The following is a 17882-nucleotide window of genomic DNA, read 5'->3' as shown; positions in this document are numbered from 1 at the left end:
AGAGACTGTCACCTCCCTTGTTAAATTTAGCCATAGGTACCTGCTTCTTTCTGATGCTATAATAATAGAATTAATTGGTTCACTGCTTCATAAAGAAATTATTTTTGTATATTAATTTTGTAACCTACAACTTCACTATATTGGTTCATTATTTCTAAGATATCTTACTGGGTACTTTAGTATTTTCTTTGCATATTCTTATGCTGCTTCTTCTTCTAGCGTTTGCCCTTCTTCTGTAGCCAGTCAACAGGTCAGGTTGAAAGCTGTCAGGAGCTGCTTGTTGCTGGCTTTGAAAGTGACTGGGATCCATGTGGATTCAGTCGACTAGGAAGGATCGTCAGTTTCCCCAATGAATGGATACTCACGGGATGCACCACGAGAAGGTCGATCCAATGCATCCCACGGTGAATCTTGTTAATTTGCTTGCATATGCTGAACCAACCTTGCATTGCTGAATAAACCCAACTTGGTTATAATCTACATTCTCCTTTTTTGTTTTTTTAAGAATTTATTTATTCATTCATGAGAAAGGAGGAGAGAGAAAAAAAACAGACATCACTCTGAAACATGTGCTGCCAGAGAGTGAACTCAGGATCTCATGCTTGAGAATCCAGTGCTTTATCCTCTGTGCCACCTCCCAGACCACATAATCTACATTCTCTTTAACATAATGTTGTAACTTCTCCTATGAACTCTGTGACATGGAGGCTCTTGTCCACATTGAAGGATACTTTGGGTATAGATTTAAACCAAATTCTGCTTTGGATCTGTCCTGATTTTTGGCTGAGTAAAACACAGTTCATTTTAACTCAGTCATTTTGGTCCTCTCTCATTGTGTATTTTAAATAGAATGAAATATATAAACAATTCTGAATTGGAGAGTGTAAGTATTCACTTGGTCATGTAACACAGTAAATTCGATCTAATAATTATAGATAAAATATGTATCTAAAATGACGGACAGATTACTAGACAAAGAAAAATCAATGATGCTTACAATGTGATAAATGTTATTCGGTGTATTTGTAAATAGTTGCTAATACAGTGATATATACAGTTTGTTGGAAAAATATGGATTGAATTACTCATATTATTAGCATACTTTCAGCTAAAGAGAAGTTTAGAGCAACTTGACTCAGAGAAAAATAAATAATATATATTTGGTCATAATATAACGGGTCAAATAAAGTTAATACGTAATCTAACACTTTCCATATCAAATGTTTAAATTCATTTTTTTTGAAACTATATACAGAATTCCTTTTATATTCAGGATATGGAAACAAACCAAGTATCCAATGATGTGGTATAGTATAAAGCAGAGTGAAATATGGTAAATTTTAACACAGGCACTTTGGTACTCTCTTATTGTATAGTGTTATACTGTATGAAAAAATGAAGAAATTATGAATAGGAGTATATATACATATGTATACACAATGAACTATTGCTCAACTGTATATCTAGAGGAAATCTTACTGTTTTCTGCATGTATGGAACTGGATGTTGATATACTATATTAAATAATTTAGAGAGATGCATATATATAGGCAAAATATAGAGCTATTAAATATATTATTTAATTTAATTTAATAATATTTATATTCCTTCAGTTGAAGTGTTTTTTAGCTCCATATAGAAATAGTTCAACAATGTATGGAATAAAAAATAAGAAAAATAACACTCACAATTTTCAGATATTTAAGAAACTGATCAAAAGTAAGTATAGAGTATTGTAATTTATTGTACATTTTAAAATAATGCTAAATGTGGGCACAAAATTCTGGAAATCTTTTGTTACTATCTGCCTGTTTGAAGAATTTTTTATTCCTTTTTGAAAATATGTATTTATTATATGATAGAGACAGAGAGAAATTGAGAGGGGAAGGGGGAAGTACAGAAGGAAAGTGACAGAGAGACACCTGCAGCCCTGCTTCACCACTTGTGAAATTATTCCCCTGAAGGTGGGATCCAGGGACTTGAACCTGGTCCTTGCACACTGTTATGTGTGCACATAACCAGGTGTACCACCATTCTTTGGGGCCATTTTTAAACTTGGGTTGCATGCGTGGCACCGCTGGTGCATAATCTAGGTGAATTATTTGGCCTGTCCAGAATTTATTTTTAAAATTTTTATTCTAAATATCGTCTATTGAGTCTACTGTAAAATATATTAAATGAACTCAGATCTTTGTTCTATGACCTTTGTAGTTATCCTTACTTTGTTTTGGATTTTTATTCAGTTACTTTAATAACAAAGCTTATGTAAATATTATTTTTCAATTAATTTACTGATAAGATTTGTCATTTGTTCACCGTGTGTGCGATCTCTTCAGATCAATTAGAATGAGTGTCTCATTGAGCTGTTGCTCTGTCTCTAACACTGGCATTTAGCTTAGAGCTGCAACACATCAACAGATTACTTCTTTTAGCTTCTACCAGGGTTTTGAAATTTGTCTCTGTGTGTATGTATACAGGTATAAAAAGTGTTATTTTGGGAGTCGGGTGGTAACGCAGCAGGTTAAGCGCACATAGCACAAAGCACAAGTACCTGCTTAAGGATGCTGGCTCCAGCCCCCAGCTCTCCACTTGCAGGGAAGTCACTTCACAGGCAGTGAAGCAGGTCTGCAGGTGTCTATCTTTCTCTCCCTCTCTCTGTCTTCCCCTCCTCTCTCCATTTCTCTCTGTCCTATCTAACAACAACGACATCAATAACAACAATATTAACTACAACAACAATAAAAAAACAAGGACAACAAAAGGTAATATAAATAAAAGGAATAACTAAAAAAAAGTGTTGTGTTATTCCCTTTGGCTCAAGATTAAAATGGGTTACTTTATTGACAGCACTGATTTCTGGAGACCCTGAACTAAGAGTGCAATCACACAATTTATCAGGTCAAATGACATATAATTTGTCACATCTATGGCTCTTAAATTTAACAATATTCTAAGAGAAAAACTAAACAAATAACTGAATATCAGAATTCTTTTTGAGAAAAACAGATAATTTAAAGTGTGTGTATAGTGCATTTAAATATAGGCTATACATGGGTATATAAAATGGCTATAAAATTTTGAACAACATATTGTCAATTTCAAGTTTAGCAATATATTCAATATAAAATACAAATTTATTACATCAATATATAGTGTTATACTATCAATAAATAATAATAATAATATATTGAATATTATAAATGCATACAACCAAATATATGGAGAAAAAACAAACCAATGTTTCTTAAATATTGCTTATATAAAATAGGTTATTCTGAGGATATCACATTATTAACTACTATGTCAAAATAACTTTGTAGAATCAGCATTACAATAATTACTTTGTATTCTGAAAATGTGAGCCTCACAGTATCTAAATAATAATAATATGAATGAAACACTAGGTCTTCTATTACTGTGTCTAACTTTAAAAAAAATATTATCCCATCCACCTTTTTCACTAAGAGATGTTTTAAAATGTTTTAATCATCCATATTAGAATGTTCTTAAAAATAGAAATCTGAAACAAGCTGTGGTGTTTTAATTACATTGTATTTATTCTCTGTTGGTAGATATAAAGAAATACTAGGGGCCAGGTGGTGGGCCACCTGGCTAAGTGCACACAGTACAGTGTTCAAGGACTCAAGTTCAAGCCCCTGGCCCCAATCTGCAGGGGGAAATGCATCACAAGTGGTGAAACAGGGCTGCAGGTGTCTCTGTCTCTTTTCCTCTATCTTCCCCTCCCTTCTCAGTTTCTCCCTGTCTCTATCAAATAAATAAATACAAATAAAGAAGTACTATTGTTTATTTTCATCTAAAGTATGAAATATTCTTTGTGTTCATCTAAAATTAAGCAATGCTCTATAGTGAGGGAAAATGTAAAGCTTATATTAGTGGGGTCAGGTGGTGGTATATCTCACTGACCACACACGTTCAATGTGCAAGAAACTGGGTTCAAGCCCCCCCTCCAACCTGCAAGGGAAAAGCTTTGCAAGTAGTGAAGCAGTGTTGCAGGTGTGTCTCTGTCTCTCTCCTTTTCTTTCACTCTTTATTCTCTCAATTTTTGGCTGTCTCTATCCAATAAATAAATAAAGATTATTATTTTTTCCCTCCAGGGTTGTTGCTGGGTTCGGTACCTGCACCATGAATCCACCGCTCCTGGAGGCCAGTTTTTCCCCCTTTTGTTGCCCTTGTTGTTGTAGCCTCGTTGTGGTTATTATTATTGCCATTGTTGATGTTGTTCGTTGTTGGATAGGACAGAGAGAAATGGAGAGAGAAGAGGAAGACAGAGAGGGGAAGAGAAAGATAGACACCTGCAGACCTGTTTTATCACCTGTGAAGCGACTCCCCTGCAGGTGGGGAGCCGGTAGCTCAAACCAGGATCCCTGTGCTTTGCACCACATGCACTTAACCCACTGCGCCACCGCCCGACCCCCTAAATAAAAATTCTTTTAAAGTGAACTTTAAAAAGATTGTATTAGCTATATTTTAAGGTAAAAAATGAACCTTTTTAGTTTGCTTAATTATAAAATGCATAATCAAACCTACTTTATTTTTTCTTTATTGGGGGATTAATGGTTTACAGTCAACCATAAAATACAGTAGTTTGTACATGTGTAACATTTCTCAGTTTTCCACATAATAATTCAACCCCCTTTAGGTCCTTCTTGGTCATCATGTTCCAGGACCTGAACCCCACAACCACCACTCCTCAACCCAGAGTCTTTTACTTTGGTGTAATACACCAAACCCAGTCCCCAGTCCTGTTTTGTCTTTTCTTATTTATATTAGTGATTTAGTAATGTTTGACAATATTTTGGGATAAAAGTTTACAATTCTATACAACTCCCACCACCAGAGTTCCATATCCCATGCCCTCCATTGGAAGTTTCCCTATTCTTTATCCCTCTGAGAGTATGGACCAAAGATCTCTATGGGTACAGTAGAGATCTGCTATGTTTTTTCTCTTCTTGTATTTTCTAGTCCATTTTTAGTACCACCTAAACGAATTACTCAACATGACGAGCTAGATGGAACTGTGAGATGGACTCCAAAATTTCTGTCCCTTTCCTTTGACTTAAAGTGGAATACATAGAAAAAATGCAATAATAGTCCCTTTGGTGAGCTTACATTACATAAAATATAGTTATAAAGGCACATGTATATATATATATGGTGTTCACAGTCATTCTTGTAATAATGTTGTGCTATATAAGACTCCTTACCTGTCAAAAATATAGGAAGGAAATGTAAGAATCACTTTTTTCCCCCCGTGAGTTGGAAGAAAATCATGTAGTGAACTTCCTTGGGGAGATGCTGGATAGGAATTAAAAGCATAATTAAGAAAACTCCCAGGGGGCGGGGGCAAGCTGTGGCATACTTGATTATTATACCTGGGAGAAAGCTTCAAAATGGGTAACAAGTACAGCAGGTATCGCCCTGTCTCTCTCCCTCTCCACTTCCCTTCTAAAGAAGACAAAGTGAAAATATGCTTGGGAGTAGTGGATTTATCATGCAGGCAATGAGTCCCAGCAATAAGCCTGTTGGCAATAAAAATAAAATTGAAACAGAAAAGAAAATTTACTGGTGAGTCAGGCGGTAGCACAGAAGGTTAAGCACACACACGGAGCACAAGGACCTGTATAAGGATCCTGTTGGAGCCCTGAATCCCACCTGCGGGGGCGGGGGGGGGGTCACTTGACAAGCAGTGAAGCAAGTCTGCAGGTGTCTGTCTTTCTTTCCCTCTCTCTGTCTCCCCTCCTCTCTTGCTTGCTCACTGTCCTATTCAACAACAACAGCAGTGATACAACAATACTAACCACCACAACAAGGGCAACAAAATGGGAAAAATAGCCTCCAGGAGCAATGGATTTGTAGTATAGTCACTGAGTCCCAGCAATGACCCTGGAGGTAGAAATAAAAAAAACCTCACTGGTTCATACCTGAAAAGGAAATCAGGAACTCAACCAGTTTGTCAGGGAACAAATTCTACTAGCAAGTGGGAAACAGTAATCTTGACTGCTGTACTGACCAACACGTTTGTGCTCTCTACATCCACTTAATTGTGATAATTTGGTTTGAGAAATATAAAAGCAATACTTTTGAAAGTAACCATTTTTCTAGAAAAATATTTAGCTATTCCAAAGTAAAATAGATATTCTGATAGTTTATACATGGAAAAACACCATAGGATATAATATGAAGCACTGCATTGTTTAACAGTTATAACTAACAAAGAACACTGCCTGTGATCTATTTATAAAGTAGGAAATAAAATCTTAAATTATTACATGAACAAAAACATTGATAAATAACTTCAACGATAAGAAAGGCCCCCCAAATTGTTGTCCATACAAATAAATAATAAGAAGGTAACTAGAACATTTCAGTTGTTTTAACTTTATCTTTAAAAGTATAATTACTGATTTAATAAAACCATTAACTAAAAAAAAAAAACACTGTGGACTCTCAGGTATAACAATTTATCACAGTGTATTTCATTTGAATATGAAAAACAAAAAAGTATATTTGACATAATTAGAATCTTAATCACTGTCTCAATTAAATTTCATTCTAGCACTTATATCAAAATGATAAATTACAGTAGTTGACAGATATGACACATTTTGGAACATATATAAGAGAAGAAACTCAATGTGAATTGAGATTACATACTATGTTAATCATTCTATTTTTGGAGACTGGAATGCAATCTTGAATGTCATCCCATCTTTTCCACATGAAGCACAAAGATTAAGTAAGTCATATGTTAGTGAGTTAAACAATTTTTCACTTTGATCATACTTTTTAGCCAAATTTTATATTTTAAATGCTTCTTGAGACACTATTTACATCAAGAAAGTAAAAAGGCAGTTCAGGGGGCTGGGTGGTGTTGCAGCTGGTTGAATGCACATGTTATAATGAACACAGACCCTGCTTCTACCCACCATCCCCACATGCAAACGGAAAGCTTTGCAAATGGTAAATCAGGGCTGCAGGTGTCCCTCTGTCTCTCTGCCTCTCTATCTTCCCCTTCCCTTTCTATTTCTGGCTGTCACTATTCAATACATAATTAAAGATTATTTAAAAAATTAAAAAAGAAGGAAGTTCATAGAATCTTTAAATAGTGTGTATATATCTAAGCATACAAAAAGCATTATGTAAAAAATTGAGTGTAATTCTGTATAGCATAGCATAATGACTTCTTAGAGGTCATTAAGACCTGCACTTACATTAAAGGAAAAAAATAAGTATATTCTTAGCAGAATAGATAGAGCTTGGGCAGTGCTATTTAAATAGTATAGTTCATGTAAAAAAAAGTATACATGTTTATGTGACTAGTTAATAAATTGAGTTAATCAGTGGCAAGAAATAAGGCTGCAGAATTTGAGAGTTGTAAGTTGTGTTCCTTCACTGTACTAAACTGTGAAAGGCTTACTATTTTGTTTTTTTACTTGCCACCAGGGTTATCGCTGGGGCTTGGTGCTGGCACTAAGAATCCATTGCTCCTAGCAGTCATTTTTTCTTTTCTTTTTCTATCTACTAGATAGGAGAGAGAGAAAGAGAGAGAGAGAGAGAGAGAGAGAGAGAGAGAGAGAGATATCTGCTTCAACACTCATGAAGGGTCCCCTCTGCTAGTGGGAGAGAGAGTTCAAACCTGGGTCCTTGCCCATGGTACTATGTGCACTCAACCCAGTGCACAACCACCTGACACCTTATTAAGTTACATCTAAATGTTAGGAATCATTCATAGTATTGATTGTACTAATGCAGTTTTGTTGTGGGTACTGTGGATATAATTTACATTGTCTTGTCTAACAGTTGTAAAAACTTTAAAAAGTGTCTATGTATGTTCAGATAAATCAGCACAGTCATTATGACACTATCTTTGAACGCAATTCTTTTTAAAAACTATTTATTCCCTTTTGTTGCCCTTTTTATTGTTGTAGGTATTATTGATGTCGTTGTTGTTGGATAGGACAGAGAGAAATGGAGAAAGGAGGGGAAGACAGAGAGGGGGAGAGAAAGATAGACACCTGCAGACCTGCTTCACCGCCTGTGAAGAGACTCCCCTGCAGGTGGGGAGCAGAGGCTGGAACCAGGATTCTTATTCTGGTCCTTGTGTTTCCCATCACTTGCACTTAACCCGTTGCGCTACTGCAGGACTCCCCTTTGAACACAATTCTAAAGATGACATTGACATGCCAAAATATTAAAAAGGAGAAGTAGCAAAGAACTGTGTGCACTGGTAGAAGGCAGGCCTTGCATACACTTGAGGCTTCCTTCAGCAGGTATTCCCAGTGGTAGCCTGGAGTTCAGACCTGGATCCTCACAGAGTAACAGAGAAGAACATGCTTAATGAATGAGCTACCTACTTGCTCTTAAATGTATAAATCTTAGAGAAATAAAAGGCAGAGTGTCACCATTACAGACCTTACTTTAACATCACTTTAGCATTACAATGTTTCCATAGCTCAGTAGGATGACTTTATGGAATCCTAAAAGTAAATATTTTATTTTGATTCAGAGGCAAAGGGTAATGTTTTTGTATGCATTTTCATATATACTTTTAACTTTTTATTGTCACTAGGGTTATAACTGGGGTTTAGTGCCTGCTTGTAAAATCCACTGCTCCTAATGGGCATTTTCTCCCCACCACCACCCACTTCCTTTTCCTTTATTTGATAGGATGAAAACAATTTAGGCAGGGGAGGGGATAGGTAGGGAGAGAGAAAGCAAGACACTGCAACCTGCTTCACCACACCTGAAGCTCCCCCTTCTGAAAAATTGCCTGACCATAGCAAATACTGTCTTTATACACAAAAGACAAGAAATCCTGGGCCTGAATTTTATTTCACTTATGTATTTTAAGGACTATTTATTTCACTCATTTATTTGATAGGAAATAGGCCTGTACATTGCTCTAAAATAGCTAGTGCCAGTGATGAAACACAGTGCTTCATGCATGCTAGGAATATGTTCTACCCACAGAATCACCCCATGGGCAATTGAAAACATAAATTTTTGAGGGTTAAATATGAACATGACTATAAAGGCATGAAAGCATTTTTCACTCTGTGGTCCAAAGAGCACCGACTTTACTAGTTAATTCTTTATTCAAAAATTATAAAATTAGTTATACAGCAATTTAATTTAGTTGTCTATATCAGGAATAAAATCCACTAATTGAATAAATTCTTTAATTGTATTGGTTTTATTTTACTATTTTATATTTTGATTTTATATAATTATAAAATATAACATAATTATCATAAATCATTACATATTATCTTATACTATATAATTATTTCATAGTCATCAGACAATTATATAATATAGTAATTATAAGATACTATATCCTACATGTAATAATAATTGTATGGATATAATAATTAATATATAATTTTATTTTGTACTTATAATGTATAATAATATTTATATTGTTATTTTATTTACTCATATTTTAATTTATTTAATAAATGATTTGCTAAATTTAAAAAGCACAATTTACTTTTTTTTTCTCACATCTATTGTTTCACCAAATAATATTTTTCTCACTTGTGACATTAATACAAATAACTAATAAAAATTGTGAGAAACTTTGACAAGTTGTGGCAACAAATTCAACTTTGTGTAGTAGTTACATTCCACAGCCTTTGGATGAAAGCCTCTCAAAGACTGAACAAAAAAACTCGCAAAGACCTGATCAGAAAAGCAGCTAACATGGATAGTTTGCCTCTTTGTCATAGACAAGATGCAGATTTGAGTCTGGCCCCTGTTGCATTGAAACAAGCTTTGATGCTGTAGTCCTTCTTTTTCTCTCTCTGTCTCCTTCAAAGGAAGGAAAAAAAGAAAGAAAGAAAGAAGAAAGGAAGGAATGAAGAAATGAAGAAAGAAAGAAAGAAGGAAAGAAAGAAGAAAGAAAGAAAGAAAGAAAGAAGAAAGAAAGAAGAAAGGAAGGAATGAAGAAATGAAGAAAGAAAGAAAGAAGGAAAGAAAGAAAGAAGGAAAGAAATAAGAAAGAAAGAAAGAAAGAAGGAAAGAAAGAAAGAAAGAAAGAAGGAAAGAAAGAAAGAAAGAAAGAAGGAAAGAAAGAAAGAAAGAAAGAAGGAAAGAAAGAAAGAAAAAAAGAAATAAGAAAGAAAGAAAGAAAGAAAGAAAGAAAGAAAGAAAGAAAGAAAGAAGAAAAGAATGGAGAAGAAACAAGCCAGGACTACTAGGACTTCTTCCTTAAAGAACTATAGAATAATATATTTCTGTTATTTTAAGTTACAAAATTTGTTGTCATTATTATGGTAGGAAAATAATATATATGATAAAAGATACTTATCACAAGTCAATTATTCAAGATATTCTTAATAACTTAATAACTGATACCTCAACACCTTGATTGATAAATGATGCCTCAAACAATGCAGGCCACAACCTTAATAACTGGATGTTTTGTATCTCATGTTTTAAGAAAGGACCTCCAAAACATACATTCAAATTCCTTAGATATATAAATCCATTACCACCGAAGCATAAAAGACAACCATAATTTGAATGATATATATGTAAATATTTTTAGTATATTTCATGAATCAAGTCATCATAATTCCTCTACTTAGTACTTGCTGAAAGAATAATGTAGCCTAAAATGTGTCTTCACTTTGACGAATACAAAACAGATTTCTAATAATGGGCTTTTAATTGAAAACACAATATTACTGGGGCTGGACAGTGACACATCTGGTAGAATGCATGCACCCAGGCTCAATGTCCTGATCTCCATCCACCTGCACTACAGGTGACTCTCTCTCCCTCTTACCTCCTTTTCCCTCCTCGATTTCTCTCTGTATGTACCCACAATTTAAAGAGAAAAATTAAAAAGAGAAAATATTGTGTAACTCTTTAAATATCACAAAATTACACTTAAAATTAAACCTTTGCTTTTGTGATGTTTGAACTATAAATTAAGTTGTCAAGATAAAAATAGTCAACTATTGTAAAAGTACCTTAGAAAAATAGTGATTATTACTATCACAATAGAAGAAAATAGCTCTTGGAATGCATCCTGTCCTGCTAGACAAAAGACAGCTCAGAGACATTAGGCAAATACGTTAGACAAAATAGTGTTCAAAATTGCTGCAATTTATTATTTACATGTAAAAAGAGCAAATATTTTCACTTACGCATTTGCTAGAGGATTTTTATTTTTCTGGTGAGAAATGTATCTATCATATTTAGTTTAAAACTTTTTCCACATGAAAGCTCTTAAATTTTATACTAAGCAATTCTATTTTATAAATTGTTTTCTAATGTGTGTTTTTACCATGTCATATTTTGAGTTATTATGATCTTTAGAATTTAGTAGTTCTTGTTAGAGGGTACTTGCATCTTCCTTATGAAGATTTGTAGCTTGGGATGATGAATTGTGGGAATATGGTCTTACAGAAAGAAGTTGTGATCTGTTATCCTATTCTAAAGGACAAGAAAGAGGTACTTCCTTAAACTAAGTGAAATGTTTACTGTCCAATTACATAGAGAAGAAATTACAGTTCTATACCATTAACTGAAATTCTCAGAAGCAAATTATTTCTGCCCTCAGAATTTCCCCTCCACCCACACACAATTTATGAAGAAAAAAATTACGGGTTATCTGTGGGGCTCAGTGCCTGTCCTACTCTGCCATTCCTGGTGGCCATTGTTTTATGATACAGGGTAAGAGAGATAGAGCGAGAAACAGAGGGAGTGAAAGAAGCAGAGAAATAGAATGAGGGACACCTGTAGCTCTCTTCTACATTCATGAAGCACCTTAGCAAAAGGTGAGGAATAGAAAGGAGGCTTAAACCTTACTTATAGTAACATATGCACTCTACAGGCTAAACCATCATCTAGCCCAAGTCTTACTTTTAATGGACTTTTCCTCTTGACTCTAACTGGTAAGGAACATAAATTGCTCATTTATAAACTGGCAGAGAGGGGTGGATGGTGGCACAACTGGTTGAGTGTGTATGTTCCAATGCACAAGGAGCCAGGTTCAAGCCCCTGACCTCTACCTGTGGGCAGAAAGATTTGTGAGTGGTGAAGTAGTGCTGCAGGTGTCTCTCTGTCTCTCAGCTTCTCTATTTTCCCCCTTCCCTTTCGATTTCTGGCTGTCTCTATCCAATAAATAAATGGAGATAATAAAAAAGTATTAAAGAAACATTTAAAAATAATAAAACAAACTGGCAGAGAGTCTAAACACAGGAGAATTGGGTGAGGTTTATTATTCCTAGATCTCAACTCAGCTCTACTTATCTATTATTCTCACATTTCACAACCCCTTGTCAATTTCTCACCCAATATTACATTATTTAAAAAAATTGTAGAGTCCAGGTGACGAAACACCTGGTTGAATGCACACAGTACAATATGTGCTCTGTTCAAGCCCCCAGATCCCACCTGGAAGGGGAAAGCTTCACCGGTGGGCAAACATCATCACAAATTTTTCTCCTCCCTCCTGCAACCTCCACCTTCCCTCTCAATTTCAGTTTCTATCCAAAATAATAAATAAATGAATTTTAAATATATTCATTTATTTACAGCGGTGTGGAGAGATAGTTAGAGGGAGGAGACAAGCATATCACTTTGGCACACAAAATACAGGGGATCCAATTTGGAACCTCATGTTTAAGACTCTACTAATGTGCATCCCCTAAGCCACTCCAGGGCACCCTATAATACTTTCATCTCTTAATATTTAAGTGAAAACTTTACCTCTCTCTAAATGCACTGAAATGAGACTTAAGCTCTGCTAATCATAGCATTTGGTTGTATACTAATAAAAAGAATGTGCATCTCAGAGCAAGAACAAACTATGAATTCTTGTTTTTCCATGTGAAAAAAAAAAGGTTTTTTGACTGCATTCAGTTGGACTCAGGTCCTTTTAATTATTGTTATGTATTTTATTTTTTATTATCTTTGTTTACTTATTGGATAGAGACACCCAGAAATTGAGAGGGGGAGGGGAGATAAGAGAGGGAGAGAGACAGAGACACCTGCATCCCTGCTTCACCACTTGCAAAGCTTTCTGTCTGCAGGTGGGGACTAGGGATTCGAATCTGGACCCTTGTACACTCTAACATGTGCACTCAACCAGGTGGCACCACTACTTAGCCCCCTTTTAATATATTTTATTAATAACTTAGTATTGATATATGAGATTATTGGGTAATAGAGATATTGCTCTATGCTGTACCCACCAAAAAAATGCTGTATCCCAACCCTCATAGAAACCGCCACAGTTCTCCCAAAGTCTTAGATTCAGGTTGTCTACTTTTTTTTTTCTTTCAAATTCATGTGTTTCAGTTATCTATATTGCAAATGTAAGTGAAACAATTCAGTAGTTGTCTTTTACCTCCTTCCTTACTTCACTAGACATAATCACTTCCAGTTCCATCTTTTTTTTTTTCCCTGAAGGATACAATATACTGAGTGTTTGCTTTTAATATCATGTCACTTACCTTCATAATATACTTTAAACCCATGAGCACTAACTGCAAAGTCACTGGTCAGACGTAGGGAGAACACAGATTTGGTACTTGTCACTGGTGGTGGTAGATGGAATCCTGTTAACCTAAAAACACAAATATAATTAATTGTTAGAATCACAAACATATCTAATAGTGTTGAAAAAGCACTAGCAAAGGCCCTGTCAAGTTGCAAGTTTTGCACAAGACCATGATGCATTTTTATTTATATGTACACATGCATATGTAAATGAATTTGACATGTTTAGTCTTCTATCAAAAGCTACTGCAAGTAGCTATAAACATATTTGTGTATCTATGTTTTATGCCCGCTACTTCCCCCCCTTCTTATTACGATGTGAAAATAAAACTCAGACTTTTGGAAATTAATTGTGAGAATGAGTTTGCATCTATTTTATGCCAGTGAATTTAACAAGTGTAAATTTACGAGATGTTGTAAGTAAAGTATTTTTCTGGAAATTTAGAATGAAATAGAGAGCATGAAATATTTATGAAATTTAACGTGAAGAGTATTCATGAACTAAGTATAAAACTGAAATTGAAATATTTGTAAGTAAAAAGTGATTTTAAATTGCTTTATGAAAATATCAGTAAGTTGTATCATAGCCATTAATTACAAAATTCCTTTTATGACTTTCATGCATGAAGCTTCAAAAGTTCCAGGTTCAATCCCCAGCACCACCATAAGCCAGAGCTGGGTAGTACTCTGAAATCAGGAAATATATAGAGGAAAACAGGGACAGAATTCCCTTCTATATAAGTTATTGCAAACCTTTTTCACAAACTCAGGTCCAATTGCAAGGAAAACAAAAGCAAAAATGAACCAATTGCATTACATCAAACTGAAAAGCTTCCTTATGGAAAAGGGATTCACAAAAATATCAAAGAGACAACCCTCTCCCCACAAACACACACAGTGGTAGAAAGTTTTCGTATCACACAGCAGGAAGAGGATTGATGAGCAAAATACAGAGATAACTCACCATACTCAACAAGAAAATGGCAAATAACTTCACTGGAAAAATGGGGAAAAGATATGGGCAGACCATCTCCATAGAAGAGATCCAAAGGGACAACAGATAGGGAAAATAAGTACTCCAAGTCACTGATGATCAGGAAGATTCAAATAAAAACAACAATGATATACCCCTTTACAACTGTGAGAATGCCATATATTAGAAAAGACAAAACACTAACTGGTAGAGAGCCTGTGAGGTAGAAGGGGCTCTCCTACATTGCTGGAGGGAATGTGAAATGATCCAACGGCTTTGGAAAATAGTCTGAAAGTTCATCGGAACTCTAGCGGCAGGCCTGACCTAGTGATTCAGAATTCCCTCTCCCAAGGTTTCTCCAGAGATTTACTCAGAGAAAACAAAGATAGGAGAATCTGTACAGATATGCTTAAGAATGTGATTAGTAGCCTGGGAGTGACTAGAGCATTGGCTTTGAAGACAAGAGGACTCAAATTGAACCCTCTCCATTTCTTGTGCCAGACTATTAAGTTTTAAATCTTTTATTTTTCTTATTTTAATCTATTTATTTATTTTTGGGTAGAGATAGAGAGAAATTGAGAGGAGAAGGGGAGAAGGAAAGAGACAGTGAGGCACCTACCGGCCTGCTTCACCACTCCTGAAGCTTTTCCCCTGCAGATGGAGAGGAGGGGCTTGAACCCAGGTCCTTGTGCACTGTTATGTATGCATTTAATCAGGCACATCACCACCTGGCCCATTTCAATTCACTGCATTCTGCCTTTCCTAATTTCCTAGGCATAATCACCTTCAATTCCCTCCATTCTGTGAGACTTGTCTTTGGTTTGGGTTTGCTTATCCCCCCCACCCCACCCCAGAGCTCTTGCTGCTGGGGTCCTCAGCTCAGCAAGGAGGGGTAGCACAAAAGCCCAGTTTTGGATCTTTACTCCTCATTCTCTCTGTCATATAGATAGACAAGTAAGTATATAATAAAAAATATTGTGCCTAAAATGTGATTTTAAGAATGTGGGACTATCCTAGATTAACTACAGGGGATCAAAGCAAAGGCATGAGCCCTTATAAGAAGAAAAATAGCAGAATCAAAAGACAGAGAGCATTTAGAACACAGAGGGAGATAGAGAAGGAAAGAGACAGAGAGACACTTACACCCCTACTTCACACTCATAAAACTTTCCCCCTGCAGGTGGGGAGCAGGGGCTTGAACCTGGGTCCTTGCACACAGTAATGTGTGTGTTTAGCCAGGTGTGTCACTCCTCCCTGGCCAAATGGCTACCTTTCTAAAGTCTCTGGAAGAAATGCACACTGGCTCAGATACCTTGATGTCGACACAACTAAATATATTGAACTATGGTTCTCTAGAAGGCAAGATTAGGAAAAGAAAAATAATGAAAAATAAAACCAGCAAATATGCCATATTTTGTTATGAAAGAAATAGGAAACAAATGCATTGGTTTCTTTGTGGCTTTGAAATATAAACAATATTTAATTAATAAATAATATTGATATACTCTATAATTATAAATAGAACATATCCGAAGCAAAATGACCAATTTATGCCAGAGTACCCTTGTTAGTATTACACAGGATCAGTAGAGTTAGGGTCTAGAATGAAGTATTTGACTATAAGTTTAAAAAAAATATCACCAAGGAATGTGGAAAGTGGTTAAGAACTGAACTTAGAGTCATAAGGTCACTAGTTTGATCCCAGATAACACCTGTGCCAAAGTCATGCTCTGCCTCTCTCTCTCTCTCATCTCTTTTCTCTCTCATAAATAAATAAGTAAATAAAACATTTTATTTTAAAAAGTTTGCTATCTAGATGAACATGTAACTCCATCCTCCATTTAGTAGACACTTAAGACTGGAAACAATAAAACAACTTAATTAAACTCCCAATAAGCTGGCTCTAAAATTATTACAAACTTATCATTATTTATTGCTTTCCTCTTTTTTTAAGTGAACAGTCTGCTCAGTTTTTCAATGTTATTTTTACATTTATAAACTAAACACATTAAGTGTTTTAACTAAAATATACATATAAACATATGGCATCTTTTTTAAAAAATTATTTATTTATTAATGAGAAATATAGGAGGAGAGAGAGAAGGAACCAGACATCACTCTGGCACATGTGCTGCCAGGCATTGAACTTGGGATCTCATGCTTGATTGAGAGTTCAACACTTTATCCACTGCATCACCTCCTAGACCACCATACAAATGATCTTATATGCACCCTCAGATCTTGACATACTTATTCAGATATATTTAAAGATTCAGTATGTTAAACAATATTTAGAAAAAAATTACCATTAAGTAATCTTAGGTAACAAAGAACAATGTAAATAATGTTCCTCTTTCATAAAAGCCACTTTTCAGCAGTGAACTATAATTAATTAATATGTTATGGCACATTTTATAACAAGTTGAAAAACAAGATTAGAAAAGAAAACACAAGTCGAACCTGAAATGGAATTGGAGTATTACACCAAAGTAAAAGACTCTGGGGTGGGTGGGTGGGTGGGGAGAATACAGGTCCATGAAAAATGATGAATGAAATAGTGGGGGTTGTATTGTTAAATGGGAATCTGGGGAATGTTATGCATGTAAAAAAAAAAAAAAGAAGTAGAAACGCAAAGCAGAAATTGACTGAGTTTGGAGTATGGCACCAAAGTAAGAAAGCAGAAGTATACTAGAGTTTGCAGTGAGTACCCTCCCTAACACTTCCTCTCCACTATTCCAAGCTTTGGGTCCATGATTGCTCAACAATTTGTTTGGCTTTGTATGTTAACTCTCTTTTCAGTCACCAGGTTCCAGATGCCATCAGGATGCTAGCCAGGCTTCCCTGGATTGAAGACCCCACCAATGTGTCCTGGAGCTCAGCTTCCCCAGAGACCCACCCTGCTAGGGAAAGAGAGAGGCAGACTGGGAGTATGGACTGACCAGTCAACGCCCATGTTCAGCGGGGAAGCAATTACAGAAGCCAGACCTTCTACCTTCTGCAACCCTCAATGACCCTGGGTCCATGCTCCCAGAGGGATAGAGAATGGGAAAGCTACTGGGGAGGGGGTGGGTTATGGAGATTGGGCGGTGGGAATTGTGTGGAGTTGTACCCCTCCTACCCTATGGTTTTGTTAATTAATCCTTTCTTAAATAAAAAAAATTAAAAAAAAATTTAATTTTTGTTTCATTTCAGTGGATGAGAGAAGATACACGATTTTAAACTTATTTCCTTGATGGTTATATCATAATGAAGATTCTCAGTTACTTCTTTTTACTCCTTTTATAATTCACTGCTTGGTTGATTTGAAATAAATACTTTCAGTTCTGAATCTCATTTGCCTCTCCTTTTTGCAGGACTTACTTTTATATTTTAAAAT

At 35.4% G+C, this 17882-nt stretch overlaps 1 protein-coding gene across 1 annotated transcript in view; it reads right to left on the bottom strand.

The window, feature by feature from the left end:
- The window catches only part of CSMD3 (CUB and Sushi multiple domains 3), a 1712448-nt gene that overhangs the window by 1499718 nt on the left and 194848 nt on the right, over positions 1–17882 (bottom strand). The window contains exon 3 of the mRNA XM_060195764.1: positions 13488–13600. Coding sequence (XP_060051747.1) covers positions 13488–13600 — 113 coding nt within the window. The remainder of the gene's footprint in view (positions 1–13487; positions 13601–17882) is intronic.

The sequence above is a fragment of the Erinaceus europaeus genome, chromosome 1, assembly GCF_950295315.1.
Source record: "Erinaceus europaeus chromosome 1, mEriEur2.1, whole genome shotgun sequence".
Taxonomy (NCBI): Eukaryota; Metazoa; Chordata; class Mammalia; order Eulipotyphla; family Erinaceidae; genus Erinaceus; species Erinaceus europaeus.
The sequence above is the reverse complement of the archived record's forward strand: the minus strand, read 5'-3'. Positions and strand labels throughout refer to the sequence as shown.